Source organism: Cydia amplana, chromosome 14 (assembly GCF_948474715.1).
Source record: "Cydia amplana chromosome 14, ilCydAmpl1.1, whole genome shotgun sequence".
Classification (NCBI taxonomy): Eukaryota; Metazoa; Arthropoda; class Insecta; order Lepidoptera; family Tortricidae; genus Cydia; species Cydia amplana.
In genome coordinates, this window is record NC_086082.1 from 6,883,104 (window position 1) to 6,902,679 (window position 19,576).

General features: G+C 40.5%; 1 protein-coding gene across 4 annotated transcripts in view; it reads right to left on the minus strand.

Annotated features, from left to right (window-relative positions):
- Positions 1–19,576, minus strand: part of LOC134654033 (protein gustavus) — an 83,149-nt gene that overhangs the window by 2,064 nt on the left and 61,509 nt on the right. For all 4 annotated transcript variants that reach the window (XM_063509425.1, XM_063509423.1, XM_063509426.1 and 1 more), the window contains 3 exons: positions 5,640–5,942; positions 3,538–3,799; positions 670–925 (listed from right to left, as the gene is read on the minus strand). In XM_063509425.1, the coding sequence (XP_063365495.1) occupies positions 670–925; positions 3,538–3,799; positions 5,640–5,830 (709 nt within the window). In that variant the 5' untranslated portion in view covers positions 5,831–5,942. The remainder of the gene's footprint in view (positions 1–669; positions 926–3,537; positions 3,800–5,639; positions 5,943–19,576) is intronic.

The following is a 19,576-nucleotide window of genomic DNA, read 5'->3' on the forward strand; positions in this document are numbered from 1 at the left end:
TGTACTTCATGGTGATCTCGGCGTGCCCCCAGACGGCGGAGACGATGGGGAAGAGCGTCAAGGCAAACTGAATTGTTAACTATAGGCGCTGGACTTAGACCACAAAATCCGAAGATGGAAGTCGGTTTAACCAAATCTTTAACGCTTCTCGCATTAATTGACGGCTGAAAAAGTTGACCCCTGGCTACAAATACTCGTCTTGTGTACTCACGATCGAGTCCGCCGATGTACTTCATGGTGATCTCGGCGTGCCCCCAGACGGCGGAGACGATGGGGAAGAGCGTCAAGGCAAACTGAATTGTTATTTGTTAACTATAGGCGCTGGACTTGACCCCAAAATCCGAAGATGAAAGTCGGTTTAACCAAATCTTTAACGCTTCTCGCATTAATTGACGGCTGAAAAAGTTGACCCCTGACTACAAATACTCGTCTTGTGTACTCACGATCGAGCCCGCCGATGTACTTCATGGTGATCTCGGCGTGCCCCCAGACGGCGGAGACGATGGGGAAGAGCGTCAAGGCAAACTGAATTGTTAACTATAGGCGCTGGACTTAGACCCCAAAATCCGAAGATGGAAGTCGGTTTAACCAAATCTTTAACGCTTCTCGCATTAATTGACGGCTGAAAAAGTTGACCCCTGACTATAAATACTCGTCTTGTGTACTCACGATCGAGCCCGCCGATGTACTTCATGGTGATCTCGGCGTGCCCCCAGACGGCGGAGACGATGGGGAAGAGCGTCTTGCCGCGCAGGCCGCGCGCCGCCACGCCGAGGTAGCGGCCGTCGGCGCAGAAGGCCAGCGTGCCCTCGTCCATGTCCAGCACGACCAGCACGCGGTCCGGCACCATGAACTGCTCGTCGGGCCGCAGCAGCGCGGGGTACGTCGTCCCGCTGCCGCCCGTGCCTTTCGCGTTGTGGTACACCTGAAACGGAGCGGTAGTCATTTAGTCATTTATTCAATATTGCATTGTCATGTACATAATAAGGTGTTACAATTTAAGAGGCCAGTTCATGACACCCTGTAAGGGCACACAATAATAGGTACTTATATTTACAGTTATATAGGACTTTATACGATTCTATCAGGTTATATAACATAATCATTTAAAGTTACCAATTATTTAATAAAATAGCATCTACATAGTCACATAAATTAATTCAGGATTATACAAGGTACAAGGTTTAATAGTGGTTCTTTGTATCAGGTCGGTTGTGGTACACCTGAAACGGAGCGGTACAAGGTTTACTAGTGGTTTTTAGGGTTCCGTACCCAAAGGGTAAAAACGGGACCCTATTACTAAGACTCCGCTGTCCGTCCGTCCGTCCGTCCGTCCGTCTGTCACCAGGCTGTATCTCACGAACCGTGATAGCTAGACAGTTGAAATTTTCACAGATGATGTATTTCTGTTGCCGCTATAACAACAAATACTAAAAACAGAATAAAATAAAGATTTAAGTGGGGCTCCCATACAACAAACGTGATTTTTGACCGAAGTTAAGCAACGTCGGGCGGGGTCAGTACTTGGATGGGTGACCGTTTTTTTGCTTGTTTTGCTCTATTTTTTGTTGATGGTGCGGAACCCTCCGTGCGCGAGTCCGACTCGCACTTCGTCGGTTTTTTTGTATCGGGTCGGTGGCAAACGAGCATAGTGCCCGCTTGTTAGTAAGTGGTTACCGTAGCCTAAGGACGCTTGCGACTCCAGGTCTTAAACTTCGTTTGCTCTAGTGCTGTGTTTCAGTTTTCAAACTTTAATTTACCAATTACTTACACATCTTTTTAAACAGATGAGTGTGTCCATTTATGCAATTAGTCTACAGCGGTATTGATATACGGGATAAAACGGGACAGGTAAAAATACGGGACGCGATACTTAAATACGGTGACAGTCCCGTATATATACGGGATGTATAGCAACCCACAATAGATAGGTTTGCTATACGTAATCACCTTGTCATTCATTAATTTTGTTTACAATAACAATACCTATACGTTAACTGTTTTCGTCTATAAAACCATCATTTTGCATGTTTAGAGTTATAAGTACTCTCATCTTTATTAGCTTATTTTAAATAGTCACTATTGAATAGTGTATCGTCGTCTGACTCCAAATTTATAACATAATTATTTGAACATTTTGAACATCTAAAACTGGTACCGTAAGCTTACACATTTTGAACTAATCCTACACGTGAATAAATTTTGAAGCCTGTAAAAACGTTGTTGACGTTCCAACGCACGCCACGCTCACGCTCAGTCGTCACGCTATATTGCGTTTTCTTGGCGTTGCAAGTTACGACGTCAAAATACGTGGCAGAGGGATTTTTTAATGTAACGAGGTGTACTTAACGTTTATACAGACTATAACAGAACCTTGTTTATATATCCAGATACTATAATTACAGTTTAATTGCCCTGATTAGTCCGTCTGGGAAATAAAAACACAGATTACAATTCATTTATACACTAAGTACAGTCTAGCCCGCTACATTCGCGCTACTATTTCTAAACTAAATTCTTGCTAATATCGATTTTTAATAAGTATTGAGACTGGTTATGTCCTATCACAAATTAATCACAACACTAATTGACATTTCTGCAAACCAATAGCAATACATTAATCGTCAATATCTACAAAACAGGAAACTAAATGTTACTAATTCAGTGTGCAAATACTAATTCGACGCTGAATGTTATTGGCAACATCAATCCATCAAAGAGTCAATCGATTGCAACTAGATCGCAAAACATTTCCATAGAGAAGTTCGTAGTAAATTAGGGGAGCTTTGGTACTATGAGAACTGTGCCGTGTAGCTCTCTAGACGCCTCTCTCTATTTCGACATTAACCAAGCGAGCGAGATTAGCGAGAATTACGGGGAACTACATAGCAGAAAAGCTAAAATAGTTCGTTATTCTGTTTGCAAGCTACGTAACAATGACTAAGAACCATATTGTGAATTAACTAGTGAGGGAAATATGCTGCTAACCGTTTCATTTGCATTTACAGTTACAAAATGGTTTCTGCTCATTTTAAAGGTTGTTTAACTCAAGTAAAAAGAGTAACGTGAAAAATATTTTTGCATGATCACCGTGATAACGCTAGAGGAAATTGCCAATTTAAGAGGGAAGCCTTTGCTTAGACAACCAGGCTAACAAAATATCCGTTTGGGGGAACGTGGCATGATACAGAGTAATTCGTCATGACAATCCTTCCTATGCACGAAGGTTTTTCTTAAATGACTAAACACTAACTCGGGATTGCGGCGTCTTCATAAGTTCGTTTTAATGCACATTTACTCGCTGCTAAAACCTTATTATTCGCATAGAGGTCTTGTATGTCGAATCAAGCTAACATTCAACGTATCGAAATATTAGGTATGGAAGTGGCATAAATCATAATAAACGTCAAGGTTCGATTCAAGTTTATGTTTGATCGCGCGTTCGCACGAGGAAAATTCAGTAAAGACAAAATGTATCGGTTACATTTTTGGATAAATAATGATGATAGATGTGATAAATGTGACCGTAAGCCTCACCTTATTTCTCCCGAGGTCCCATCCCCAGCTCTGGTCTGTAGCGCCGACTAGGCTCTGGTATCCGACGGAGTGTAGCGGCGCGTGCTGCGTGGCCACCCCGACGACGGCGTGCGTGCCGCGCTGGCGCGACGGCCACACCACCTCCCAGCAGTGTAGGCCCCGCGAGTAACCCGTACGCCCGCGGATGCAGTCTGTGCTCTGTGCCACCGGGTGCCGGTGAAACGTTAACGCGTCTTCTTCCTTTACGAATATGTTTAGTGATCTGGAATTGAACGTAGCTTTATGTTAGAGATTTCAATTGTAAGATGGAAAATCTAGAGATATCTCTCTTGAACACTGGAGTTAATTTCTAGATGTTAAGTACCTATATATCTAAGCATAAATAAATCATCTAAATTTACTTTTAGTTTGCATATAAATTGTACCTACAGGGTATACTACGTTTAGAGAAACATTAGCATCTAAATCTCTCTGTAGATCTCTATGTACTATATTGTACATGCGCTGCTAGCCTAGCCTAAATGAGCTGGAAGTAATATTCGAGTCCCAACGGACTGCAAAATTTGTTTACTAATCCATATTTAGAACAGTGCGTTTGCAATACGCGCAGAGCTGCTGAAAAGTCACTATTGTAGGAAAGCGAAGGGAAATATATTATGTTGTACAGAGCTAAGGACAAGACTCGTAACGAAATGAGATCCATTGAAATGCTAACGTTTTTACCGTACGGTTAACATGAATAGCAAAAAATGTGGGACACGATATTTTACCATAATCAGCTGTTAGGGCAAAGGGTAATCCGTTTAGACCGTTTATGGGGGTTTAAAATAGCCTGTTTAGAAGCGACCCTATTGAGCTAATCCGGAATTGGGACGCGGCGGAGAGAAACTCGCTATAGGAGTTACGTCGTACGTATCCAGATGTTTAGTGTATGCAGTAAATCAGGTCAATTACTGTATTGGCATTTATTGCTTCTGTACGAACACTATTAGTTCGCAAAACATTCGGATGAAGTGACGTAATTATGAAAACATGTTTTAATTCATACAATAACATAAGGTAGCCGTCCTAGTGTTCGTGACTGTCCGAGTGCATGTCAGCTTTAAACGTAAATCATTGTCAATAAAGGTGACAGGAGGGTGTTATCTATTGGGCGTGAGCATGTCAGGCACTATGACGTTTACCTTACTGTTATTTGGGATTCAGTTGAAAATATGTAAGAAATGTCGGTTGTAACTTTTCACAAAATCTCAGCATTCCATACGTCCTCATACAGATATATATCTCAAGGGAGCCGAGAAAGGATAACTGAGATTGCTCTGTGGGTGTCCACACAGTGATAAATTATCCAGATAGTAGGTAACTGCCCAGTTTCGGACAAGAGACTCTAAGCCGGGACTATTTGATTACCATAGGTACATTGCATGTTACACACAGACGAAGACGCACGCAATGGCCCACAATAGAAAATTAAGGGTTTCGTAAATTCGTATCAAGATTCAAGAGCCCGAGCAATCCCGAGCTCCGTAGCTTGAGTAACTAGTTTTTGTGATAGCTCAATTAAATGATTCTTGAAGAAAGTAAAATAAGTTATTAATTCAATGGAACGTAAAGGCGTGAAACATTTACTTTTTGGTTGAGGTGCACTCATCAAGTGAGATTTTTTATTTTTATTTGGTGAGCTTTTTCGACTTCCGATTTGATCTGGAAACAGGTAAGTAAAAAATGATCCCGAAATAAACACGTCCTATGGTAGTGAGTGAGTAGTGACAGCTATGACGAATGGATTATTAAGCCATATCCGTGGCTTTATGATTTAAAGTTATTCATACCCCACTGCGACTTTACACTACAAATAAGACTTTTTTTATTTAGTTACAATATTTAGAACTTATTTCAGTTTTTAAATAAAACTACCACCAACTTGAATAATGTGAGTGTGGCGAAATGCACAGCCACTTTATGAATTCATTCATAAAGTCACAAGTACCTATTCTGCACTTTTGTGGCTCGGTGTACAATTGTACATCCATTGGGAAAAACAAGTCTAGTAGGCTAAGTTACAGTTCTTGTACACAGGTTAGTACATAAAGTGAGCTCACCTATCGCCCGGGTTCCAGGCATGTTTGAGTTGCATCTCCGGATGCGCGGGCGGCGCGTCGAGCAGCGCGTCGAGGCGCGCCGGGCGCGGTGGCTCGGGCGCCAGCTCGCGCGCGACCACCGCCTTGTACGGCGCCGAGCACTCCCGCGACACCGATTTGACACCGCCGGACAGCTTTTGCCCCATGTTCATGCCCCTGCAGCGGGTGCGGGCGCGCTTCGGCAGCGCCTTGAGGCCGCCGCGCCGCGCCTCTTCCGCGCCGCCGCCAGCCCCGCTCCTCACTGAGCGCACCCCGCTCTTGTACCTGCAATCAATAATAACACTATTTATAAACTGGAATTGTAGGTATATTTATGGTCGGTTGCACCAAACCGTCTGTCACCGCTAATGGTAGGGGAGCCCAAGAGGGGATTTTTGTGTTTACTCGAGCGCGTCAGATTAAGATATGAGTGATATCTTGCTACCCCGTGTAGTCTACCTTTACCCCTTTTAGCCATCTATGTTGAGCCCTTGGTTGGTGGGGGGTTCAACAAATTGTTAAGCAGATTGTGGATTTCGTCGTATTAGTTCAAATTAACGCTATAATTGTGCTATTACTAAATCGGATATTTATTTGCACGCATTTCCTTAATCTGACGGTTACAATGTAAAACTTTATATAACTTTTTTTTTTCTTATCATCTAATATTTCGATTCCAATAGGTCTGTACGACGCTCGAGTAAGTACACATTTAGCATCGTGGGCTACTATAAAGCGTTCGCTTAATTTTATTGTATGGGAAATTTCATAGATCTCTCGTCTAGTCTGTTAACTGTGGCTGGTGCAACTCGCCCTTAATCTTGCCAGCCTGTTGAGAAAGATTTTAGTTACGACAAAACGAAAGGGCCGGTTACAAGATGTTTGACATTTATCCATCTAAAGCTTGACAGCTGTTACACTTTAAATGGAAATCGACCCATGAGGGTTTAGTTTTTATTATGAGTATTCGAAACTAGGACGATAATATGTAATCCTCGTAAAACTTACAGGTATCTTGGTCTAGCTTATCCTCGGATAAGCAGGTGCGAATTAGACCCTAGATTCGAACCCTTGGCACTGACAGGTATAACATTGTATAAAGCTACTTGAAATCGCGCGCCCGACCCGATATCGTAAAAGCGTGGGAAAACACCACCCACTGCTGTATCTACTACATACTTGGATTAGATTGTATAAATAAAATATATAACTCTGTGGCTACCTACTAGCTTATCGCGATGTTAAGATATTATTGGTCGTGAAATTAATACTAAAAAAATTCCATAACTGTATGTATAGCTATAAATTTAATTAAAAAGATGCCGCCAGATATAAATTATGAAAATAGCTGGATTGAATAAGTCAAAAGATAAACAGTTCGAGTAAATTGTAAGACGACGTCGATCCGATTTCAGTTCCAGTAATCGTCTGGTGGCAATTAAAAGTGCTATTGTTTGATTTCTGGTAAGAGGGCGGTCCGCGTGAGTGGTCTGGTTGCCTAGAGATTACGGCGGTGTCGTCACTGCTGGCGGATCGGGCTCATCTTAAAACGACCGTCTAACCGTGAAAGTCGCCGCTCAAAATCCAAGGTTAACATGCCCCTGGCTGCTTCGTTCTGAGGCTAACGTACTACTCTAAGGTTATGACTTATGTACAGTGGCTGTATGTTTTTCCTTAACAATGATGTCATATAATAAAATTACATATAATTGCTCCGCGCGGTAAGCCCGCCGACTTCTAAATAATAATGACGTCGCAAACGATCATTGTAATTGATATGCCGACACGAGCAATGTCTATGATGTCACTGCAGCCATGCAACACGAGGACGGTGTCTATGTTTGAGTTTACAAATAAAGTTAAGTCGTAAATTTACAACAATGCTATGTAGGTAGGATGCGAAGGGACGCCTAGAAGGCATGTAAGTTACAAGGCCGTCTGCCTTTCCGTAGCCTAGAGCAGGCCGCACGACAAAAGCGGGAAGTGAAAGGCACTGAATGCGTCCCGTTCCGTTGCCTCTGACAAAACTAAACAACGACCGAATACCTACCGCGCCGGCGACAATCGCTTCCAAATTATGCCTCAAATGGCGAATGGGTACTGCGGCCGCAGACAGGTTCGATAAACTTGACACGACTATTTGAATTCGTAACGAATAATGCGCAATTATCGATGCCATTTGGTCCGCGTGCGTGCGAGCCATTTCCGCAATGCATCTTGGTTGCTCTCTAGACGAATAATATACAAAAAATATAAATCCATACTTCACATCCACAAACGAGTTTTATTACCTACTTAGGTATCTTATTAAGCATCTAGCTTTTCGTGATACCAGCTAATATCCCTATTAAACTTATCCAAGAATATTAATCCCTTCTCATTCTCATGTTTGCAGGCAAGGGTTGTTAAAACTGATAGCATTAGATATCCGTAAACTCACGTAGCCGTTTGTGTACAAACCTACACGTGACAGGACCGTTTGGAGATCCTCAACCGAGTTCCGTCAATCGTTTTCATGTTTAAAATATGCGATCAAAGTAACAAGGGAGTATTTTGGATGACACGTAATTGAATATAAATTATCATTTAAAATTCGTTTACGTCATTAATCACGCGCGCTGAAGTAGTAGCACTGATATCGCGTTGCATTGCCTCCGGCACCGTGGGAAGCAGCGGATAAAGGTGACGGGATTTCAGAGTGACTTTGTCGGCGATATAAACTAGGAAATTGTCTTTTGAAAAAGGGGGGAGTTGGGTGTGGAGTACCTAGATCGCGGCCGTTCACGCTCGGTGAGAGGTGAATGGAATCGGTGAACGCTACGCCACTGTATTAGCGTGTGCCAACGAGCCCGAACAATGAACTAAACACGTGACGTGCTATGGTAAACATAGAGATAAATGAGTTACAGGTACGTTTAAATATTGTATACTGTCCTAGTATGTTTAGGATACCTACTGGTTTATTGAATGATGTGCAGATTTAATCAAATAAATTTATATTAGGTACGAGTAAGACTGTATTTTGATAGAAAATAGCCCAATAATGTTGTTGCTTTATAAAATATACATATGAATTGTTTGACGAGTGGTTCCTACATACATCTCTATGGTACTCTTCTAAACGTGACACAAATCATCTATTAGTGTAATGATTTAGTAAAATGATTCTAACAACGAAGATTCGGCATCTTGAATGATTATACACTTATAGTTGTATGTGCAATCAAAATAAAAAAATAAAAAATATATATATGTGCGCAATAAGTACGCGTACATAATGAATAATGATTGTTTATAATCGTTTGTAATGTGTTACAACGTTTATTTATAATCGACGGCCGACGTGTCATTTGTCGTAAATAATGAACTGGTTAACCGTGGCTGTTTAAAATCGCCACAAACATTTCACTCAATTTTAATCGGGTTTAACGACTCATTTGGCAGCGTGGTGTTTGTTTACTTATGCACTAAGCGAAGGTTTGCCTTTGCTGGCTCGATTCCTTGTCGCGAATGATGTTATAATAAGACAAAATTTCAGTGACACTGATAACTTGGAAAGGCGAGGCCGTTGCGTAAAACGTAAATTATTTTTGAGAAAGCAGTTGCATTGAATATTTATTATGTTAAGGTTCAACAAGCCTTACAGGTTCGCCGTAAAAGTCGACTGCATATAGGTAGCTAACATATAATATGACAGATATTTCTCAAATCAGGGATAAGTACTGATATGGTACACAATAACATAGGTCAGTTTTTCACCGGCAACGGATGTTGCTCAGTGTTAATGAAGATGTATGTACTTACTCAATAAAACACTCGAATAAAAGCTGTTTTTATAAACGAAATTGAAATCGTATCGGAAGGATTAAATCATTAATTGGATCGGATCGCATCATGGAGATTTATAATTTAACAGAATTTAAAATGATACGATGTCCAACAGTTCTTAATTGGAGAAACGTCGCGATTTCCGTTAATGATATCAGTGTTCATCATTTAAAATAATTACATATTCGCATTATATTTGGCTGTCGGGATAAGTAGGTACATAGTTGTCAATGCAAAACGATGTCACGACATTTTTATGCTTTAATTGTATTTCGTATGCAATATTTCAACATGCGCTGCGTAGGCAGGCAGACGTTAATATTTCAAGTCAAAGGCTCGGGTCGAGTGCATGCACTCGTGCACTCGAGCCCGTGCACTTCCCGACGGGTCAGACGGAGAAAGTGCGGCTTCGAATCGAGGGTGGCGTCTCTTGCGAAAGATGCCACGAGCCGAACCGAGCACAACACGGCCTTTTTGGGATACGAACTTTAATCACGTTTTAAGAAATGTCAACATTGTCAGTTTCTTCTTCGACTTTCAAAATCAATACAGCAAGTTTCGATAGTATTCTCTTTATCGCGCTCCAAATCGTATTTCTCAAAAGTTACGCCAAAATCGATAACCAAAGTTAGTAATCTTCCGAAGATAAGCTTCTTGGGTATGGTTTACTGTATCGTGTTCCCAATATTTAATATTCGTCCCTTGTTGGGATCAGTGGCCGGGATTATCTTCTAATCTAGGTGTCTATCAGAATTTAAACACCTGTAGTTACCTGTTATGGAAGTAAATATTAATAAAAACATGGTTTAAGATTACTTGCTTGTTCTAATGGTTGCACATTCACAATAATTATTTTCTTGTGGGGCGCGACATTGCGTCGATGCACTATCACTAGCTTAAATAACAATTAATAATTGCTAGGGCGTGTCGTTGTAACCTTGTCTCGGTTGCAACAGGGCCCGTGTCAAGGAAAAACCTACATAGCAGTTTCCCTGACCGCGAGAAATCACCAACATAGATTTGGCATGGATTGTGCCGATAAACCCCATTTGTACTGACACTACTGACTCAGTAAAACTTGTAGGCACCTATAAGTTTAGTGCCTATCGATTTTGTTACGCAACATTGCCGTGACCTAAAGAAAATAGCGCTGCATTGCCATGATCAATAACTTGAGCGGTAGAATTAGACTCGTAAACTCGTACATATTTTCTTTGTGCGGGTGACAGTTTTGACGGACAGTAGCAAGTACTGGAGGGGTCAGAAATTCAGAATAAATGATATAAGAGGCGTGAACAAACGATACTCGGTGAAGATTACATAACTTGCGCGCGCGCCTGTTGCTGCGCCGCGCTGCGCTCCTCGTGTCAAGGATGCGCCGACTTGGGCATATTTTAATGAAGCTATTGTGCCATGGTCATCTGTTTATATTTAAGACTTTAGTTCCTTATTTATTATTATGCGTATCATACTTTCAATTGATAACGCACGTGACGTTCATAACTTCATACATACAACTACATAATTTCAAATCATAACGTAGAACGTACTTGCAGAATAAAATACTATCTCAATTACTTCGTCAGTGAACAGACAGTTAGAATTAGAAGTCGGTTAGGTACATTACGACGAGTAAGTAACTCAACTGGGCATATTTAATCATTAATTTCGGAATTTGGTCACACAAAACAATAACCAATTTGCGACGCCTTTACAGTTAAGTATATGTAATCTGCCTACACTTGGCCGATATTGTTTCATTTGTACAATGTATTGTGTGCAGTTTAGCCGGGTCGGACGCGGGGAGAGGGGAGGGGGGGGGGCCTTGACTGCAATGCGCGAGCGGCGTAGCGTGTCAAGGGAGCGCTGCTTTCGCCGCCACCGCGCCTGCGCCGAGCCTAGATATACAGGCGGTGCTAGAAAATCTAACCTTCACCCATGGTATAATAACATACTCCGCCTGGTACTCTCTTCCAAGATTCGCGAATGACCTAACTGTCACTTGCCTATAGGGTTGCCAGATCGAAGTGTGCTATTATCGGGAAAAAATATAATTTTTTCGGGATTTTGGGCCTTAAGTCGGGATAAAAACCATTCAAATTAAATTAATTGTATTAAAAACAACGATATTTTACATTATTGGCACTACGTCAGCTGCTCTACCCAATCTCGTCACGCGCGCCCCGCGCGCGCGCTGATGGGCTCGACGCGGGTCGCTCGCTCGCTCGACGACAGTTCGGTACTTGAAATTATTGTTTTATAACGTGAAGCTGTTTTTCGGGACAATTTTCACTTTGTCGGGAATCGGGAACACATGCTAAAAATCGGGAGAATCCCGCCGAATCCCGACCATCTGGCAACCCTACTTGCCTACGTCATCATGCTGTTTACAGGTTCTCAAACTTTAAAATGTGGGAGAATTTTAACCAACGGTGAAAATTATTTTAACGGCATTCATTTTAAGTTATTCATATAGAAACATAGTAAAATAAAACAAATCTATACTGCACTTTTCACTCCTACTCTTACAGTTCCGAATAGAGCAGCCAACTATTTTCGTAACAAAACATTAATTACCAAGCTTACGACGTGAAAAGTTTGGAAAACACTGCGACTGCTGACACTGTGCGAGAAGGAAATAACAATTAACACGCGTTCGACAAGGATGACGGTCAGGGACAAAATGGCGGATTGTCAAATGTGACAGCGCTATCCTGTGTTGCCAGTAGTGTAAACAGAATTACCCGAATGTCTGAAATTTCTTTCGTGAATCGGAAGATATTGCTAACGAATAATTAAAAATGACGTGTTATTGTAAAATTTAAGAGAAAATACATACCTATAAATGAAAATTATAAAATTATAAAGAAATATTTTAACTTATTAACCATAGATATAATGTACCCATGTAACATGTTATGTTGAAATAAAGTGGCAATGTTATTGTGACGTAGGCAAGTGACACTCTGGGAAGAGAAGACCATGTTTTATTAGACCATGCCTTCACCCATGTGAAAGTCAAACCATAAAAAAAAATAAAGCTATGTAGGTAAAAATAAGCTAAATATGCTGTCCTAAATATAAGTACACAAGTAGAATTTATTTCAGATGCATTTGTAGAATTCCTAAATTCTGTTATGCTAAAACTACCTACATCTTGATAGGAAATTACATACATAATACGCGCGGGCGGAAGTTGCGATCGTGTTCATTGTTGTGGTTTCCTTATTTTTTGACAACTAATGTTGGCCCATTTATAACTTTGTAGACCTACTCCATGATAATAATAGTTAGAAAATAGAAGCATTAAACATATGGGTTAACTACTTACTAAAGATATTTACTGTTGATACAGGTGCGATAAACTCTACCGATAAGATGTTGTAAATAGAAGAAATAAATAAAACAGCTGTGGTCTACACAATTGACAAGAAATTTGAAAAAAATTACGGACGTATGAAGAAGCAAGGTTATAAAACGCAACAATATAAGATAACAGTGTAGCAATGTATGTAAATTGTCATCGGTCCTGAAATACTAATTAGCGACCTGACCGAATGCCGGAAAATTTCCGTGGTCTCAGTCAGTCGGATGACGGTTCAGCATTGACACACAATGGCTTATAACAACACAGCGAAGGTAAAAACGATTTAAGCAGCCTTCGTGCACCGTAGGCCTTAAACGTCAAATGAATTACCCATATATACGACCGATCCGTGCATCGCTGCATCGTACGTTCGCTTCGCTATGCGGCCTGATTAGATGCAAACAGATTTCGCCTTGTGAGGACCGCGTTCGCATTAGTGGATAAGCAGTTTTAGTCAAGGGCGGTACAGCTGTTTAACACGTTTCTTGTCCCCAATATTTAAACGCAAAAAATTACTTCTTGATGTCCATTATCAATATTTAAATAACATCTTCGGAGACCACCATAAAAAAGGCACTATCTCCTGAAGGCCAGGCACTTCAACATAAATGCATCCTTCTAGACCAGATGCAAAAACTGTACTCCAGATAAAGTGAGATTTTTTATTTATTCCAGAATTTGTTTCCTTACGGATAACTCAGACAAGACACGCAGAATACAATATGTATTGCATCTTTCGAATACGAGGATTTCTTTCCCGGTAACTTTGTATTTGTATCCATTCGGATATCTCCTTACTATGGCCCGGAGGTGTTAAGTACATATGTAGAAATAAAATGTAGAATTTTCTAAATCTAAAACCCAAATTGAAGGCGAGAAGTAAAGTGTGGAAAGACAAAGCCGAGCAATCTTCTAAGTGGTCGGCAGGCGGGTTGGGAACAATGCTCCGCTCCCCGCACACCTCCTTCTGAGATAAGCGCACCCTCCAGCTCCAAATGCCTTTAGCGCCACTGAATCAACCCGCCTTCACGGAGCCGAATGAGAAACAGAAATATCGCCCTCTGAAACCTTCCTTTAATGTATATCTAATGAGGAATGAATAACTTCATGTCGAGTTGAAATTTATTCATGTTTAGGAATCAAACTGAATTTTAGCTTATTTCGAAAGAGAATAAATGATCAATGCTTTGTTTAAACAAGATAACACATTTTGAATCGAGTTTTACGAGAAATCTCACGAAATGTCCGATAGAGTTCCATAAAATATCTACTGTCCAGTATTCCCACAGGAGAAAACCATTACCTACGTTGTTCTACTCAATATAGATTTTTGGAGAATGTAATAAAAAAAGCCACGTGACTGTAGTTCGGCCAATGATAAAATTCAATGGATACATAATGTTGAATTCAGTTTACCTTATTGACCGAGTGACAGCCACGTGTTTTTTGTTTACATTCTTTAAAGATCGATATGGAACGGGATATGGAAATACTATCATGTAAATATGTCGTGGTCGTGGCCAGATCTTAGAACTGATCATTCCATGAAATGATCGGTTAGCGGTCGGCGGAAAAAGTCAAACCTAACCTAACTATAATCATGAAGTGATCAATTCTAAAATGCCATTTCACGAAATTATCAAATTCTGTGATCTGGCCACGACAAATACGTACTTCATATTCTTAAGTCATTTCTTAGAATACGATTTAACAATTTTCCGGCATCGCTTGTCAATCAGCTGGAAGAAAAAGAAATCTAATTGAACACATATTTCAAATCGCAATGTCTGCACAAAAAAGGAAAAACAGTATAAGCAGCAGGGCGGAGTTAGAGAAAAACAATTTAAAGGCTGTGTACGTTGCCGTTAAAGTTGGCATAAACGTAAGCGAGAGACTCAATTCCGTGGGGCGCTGAATTCTACAGCCAGCGCCATTCTGATCATTTACCAAGCGATTCGCATGCTCAGACCAACCAGTATAAGTGTACAATCAGATTCACATTACGTTTAAGGAATGATTCTGGTGTCATGATCAAGGTCAACTAAGTGATTATCAGTTCTATCAGTTGGTCACCAAACAAGCCCTGGTTTCTTGTTACTTTTGTTAAGAGTCCGGGCTTACTACAAAAGTATCGGTTGTGATAAAAACATACGACAATACTTATACGTTACAAAGAGGGTATTGCACGAACCTCACGATTGTTAACGTAACACAGTTTATTCCATATAGAGAACTGTTATTTGTAGTACAATATAAGCTTCAAAAATTTGCGGTTATCGACATTGGTTGGGATCGCAAGGATATGGATGGTCCCGACCATGTCACCGAAATCACTTATTAGTCTTATCTCGACTGGTTCTCCCGTGTTCCTTCGTTTGCAATAGGAATACACAGCCTGGATGGTCGGGAACGGGGCGCGACGGCGTAGGGTGCCGGGATCTGAATTATTCATACAATCGGACCTCAGCCGTCAGCCCGTCGCAATATGCAACGGCGGAACCACCTTCGTCAGACACTACAGGTTCGTGAGAACATTGAATCGGCATCGGCACTAGAATTATGGAACAACCTGAATGACACATCGTTTTCTAAGCGCCGGTATAGGTACCTACACTTACTCGTACATAGGTTGCATTTTGTATAAAGCTTAGGAAACATTTATATCTACAAAAAAAATTAATTTCACGTCTGTCTAAGACAATTAATAAAACAATTCTGATTTCTCCAATTGCGATTTAATTATTAGTGTCTAATATTTTACCTATTTGTATACAAAAGATAAGAAATGTACCTGAGAATAGCGATGAATTTCCAGTTTTATATTACGGTACAAAACAAATGGTACAATGTAAATTCAAATTCATTGATCGTAATTTCATTAGTCTAACATAGTTTTATACGTGTATGGTCTGTTACGGACGAAAATAGTTGCGCTTAATTAAACTCGTAATGTCAACTTGTGTCGTCCCCACAGGTTGTATTACGTACTTTCTGAGGCTAGCTGTATTAAATGGATATTAGGTATTTGATTACATTGAGTCAAAATAGTAGTTTAGATGTCTTTAACGTACAATTTTGTTCCATACCCATTTCTTGATTTCATTATATGCCAAATATGTTAAACAATAGTCAAAACGGCAGTAGCACGTGCTTACTCATCTAAGTTATAATACTGAAACAGTAGCTACCATACCAAGACAAAGGCACATCGCCAAAAGTCGTTTAACGTGCTTCAGTTTAAGAAATGATTTGCACGCTTAGTCTGAGTGTCTTACCTAAAGCTGTTTTCACACAACCTATTGGGCTTGTTAGCTCTTGGCTAGTATTATCTGACCCATGGAAGTAAAATCTACGTATGATCGACGGTCTCAGTGATAGTGGTTAGTCTGTAGGGGAGTGGTAGGCAAGGTTTCTGAATAGGCCAGGGCACGGGCAGGAAACAGCGATGTTTGCTAGGCAAATCGCGTCGGCGATGCGTGACCAGCGATGACGAGGATTCTGACCGATTCCGACGCTTCCGCAAATGATATCCTTACACAAAGTTTGCACCACGTAAGTAATGTGAACATCTTTAAAACTTTGTAAGTAAATATGTTGTTTACGTTGCATAAAAAAAGTAGATTTCTATTCAAATGACAAAGTCTAATCCCACTAGGGGCCACTAACCGTAGATACAGTGAAGTTTAACCCAGCTTAAACCCGAGTTAGTTGGCTAACCCTGGAACGCGCAAGTGTCTCCTAAGGAAACTCAGAGGGGAAATAAGTTTTCCTTCTGAGTTCGTAAGTATGAAGGTATTTGCTAGAGACAAAATACTATAGGTAGGATTGGACAATGTATGTTTGTTACATTCTATTCATATAATTTAAATAAGAAGGAATTCTATAGGTATTTATAAAGTTTTTAATTTAGTACATATTTAATATCATCGGTAGGAATGCTTATTTATGCAGCCAACAAAATGCCTTTTATACCTACTATAGAATGGAAGATTTTATTACGCATTTGCGAAACTCGACGCTTAATAGTTTTAGAGATCCAACTAACACAAAGTCGAAATCCAATACCTATTATTTATATATAAATATTGGCACTTTCGTTGATTAGGTCATAGAACCTAAATTTTAGAGATAAATTAACAAATTAGGTAATTAAAATAATTTTAATGTACAAAATAATCATGTAACTCTAAACATTCAGTTACGAATTTAAGTCTTTCCAATTGTTTATATATAATTTCTAAACGTTAGCAAACGTATGATTGATTTTTTTTCATATTGATAACAATAACTACAACGTGAAATGTGACAAACAATCCCTAACTAAAAGGATAATCGGGAGCGTGCAAAATAAAAAAGCACAGGCGCAGGGTTGAATTAAATGAATGAACTATAAATAATAGAGTATAAAGGGCAATGGATAAATTGTATGTGGTGTATATGTTAGGCACGGGGCTGTGGGGTCAATGACCCGCACCCCGTACGGTGGTGCACATCATGCAGTGGGGCACAGGACGTGAGTCACTCGTGGGGTAGACAGCTGCTGCGGACAAAAACTACCCTCGCTTTCGATGGAGCACGCCGCCTGTTCCGTGTAAACTTTGGTTGGTTAGAAAATCATTTCCTTATAGATACGTATTGAAACAATGTACTATCAAACGTGTCTTTGTTGTGAAAAATAAATGATTATTAGAAGATTTTATCACGTTGGTAAAAAGGATTATGGTCGTCGACTCATGTGGTCGTAACTGTGACGTCTAGTCTGTGACGTTGATGGTATGGCAATGACTGTTAATACAATCATTCTAGATATTTTTGCGGCAAAATTGCTGCTGTGTTATACCTAACTATAGTATTTGCACTACTGTTCGGGTAGGCAACCTAGGATTTAGGGCAAACTAAAAAAAAAAAAACAGTAAGCCATTCTCGCAGATTTTATTTAAATAAGGATTTTTTTTGATCATTATTATCTATTCATTCTTTTTTGGCAGAACTAATCATGGCAATAAATAATATTTGTCACCTTTTCTTTTAAAGCCTGGCGAATTGTATAGACAGATTCGTGTATGAATTGTGTAGTGTAGGGAGTGAAAGCTGTAACATATGCCGGCCTCATTCGCGTTATGAAGTGTGGTGCGGTCGCGGCGCCATATGTTACGGGGACAGCTGATTCAACTTTTTGTGGGCATAACAATCTCGGCAGGTAACTATACGTATTGTTATTACAACTAAAACAAAGTAAACAATTGCGACATACTGAGTAATTACAGTACCTGCGCGTTTGTATAAGACGATGTTGATGTTGACAGACAATAACAAGAAACAAAGAAGTAAACTGAGTAGCATGTGAAATCAAATATCTGTAGAAGCGAGCGAGCATTTAAGTTGATAAATGCGAGTTATAAGCTGAGCAAAATGAATTTATTGGCTCGTCAATGAGAGCTTGTCTGCAGGGGGCGAAGAACTACAAATGGTCGACCTTCACCTAGGATTGGCTGGGCGTCGATCCTGCCCATGCTCGCTTGACGCGTGCATTTATTTATAGATGCTTCTCGCTACAGTGACAATCAACTCGGCTACTCTATGTAATGTGTTGTCTTCTCAAGTACATAGCGACAGCGACGTAGCTACAGCGGACAATGCTCCTGAGCTCGTTTTGTTTTCAGATACAACGTGCTTCTAACGTATTACTATTAAAGCGTGTCAGTTGCGTGACTCATATCGTTAACGAAATTTAAAGGCGGAAATTCATTTGGCAATGACGTAATAAGTAGCTATTCATTATAAAGATCAGCGTGAGAACAATCGCGTCAAGGAGAAGGCTAACATTAGCGTGGAAGTCGAGTCGGCTCGGCTCATTGGTGATTGCGATTCCTTGTAAAAGAATGTAAAGCTCGGGGGCTGCAAGCTTGCGAAGCGTCAATAACCTCGTCGGTACGGATCGTGGAGGTTGCAATAAATACGACATCGGCGGCGTTGGCCTGGTCAAGAGCCTTTCAAGGCCGGGAGGTGAGGCGGGGTGCGCCTGCGCCCCACATTTGCGCCTGAGCCGTGCCACTCTTGCCCTACCGCCTGCATTCCTTCAGAAAGAAGGCGCAACAATTCGTAACTGTCCTTTTAAAATCCTATCAGATTTAATCTATAGTAAAAGATTTTGCGAACGCATAAGTTAGAAGAACTCTGTAGTAGTCTATAGATATGTAGGGTTTACACTTACAGTTTACAAAGAATTCATCATTTTGAACTTAGTGTTTGCAAAAGCTACAAAGAGAAAATCGTGACCGTCAATATGCCTAGTAGATATTACGTGTACGGCTCGCTGGTTTCGTAACTTAGTCTGTCAAGGTCACTACACTAATGACTTTGTACTTGAAATGTTAACGTAACTGACGAAGAAACTTATTGCAGTAGTATTTCCTTCAGCTGAGCCCTTGTCCTTACCGCTTGTGCACCTATAATTGGTCTATTAGGCGTAATCTCACTTGAAGTATCTTTGCTACATCAACAATGAATAGCACTGCAACAATGATTTCAATAGAACGTCTTACAGGATCATAGTTAATCACTATAAGCACAACACAACACAGACGGAGCATCTGTCGTATCGGCATGGCATCATCGGCAGGTATAGTTGTGCCGTTCTGAAGAACGTTCTTTGCTTTGTATGGAGAACGTTCTCGCTCGAGAATATTCTCCATATTAAACGGAGAACGTTCTCGAGAACGGC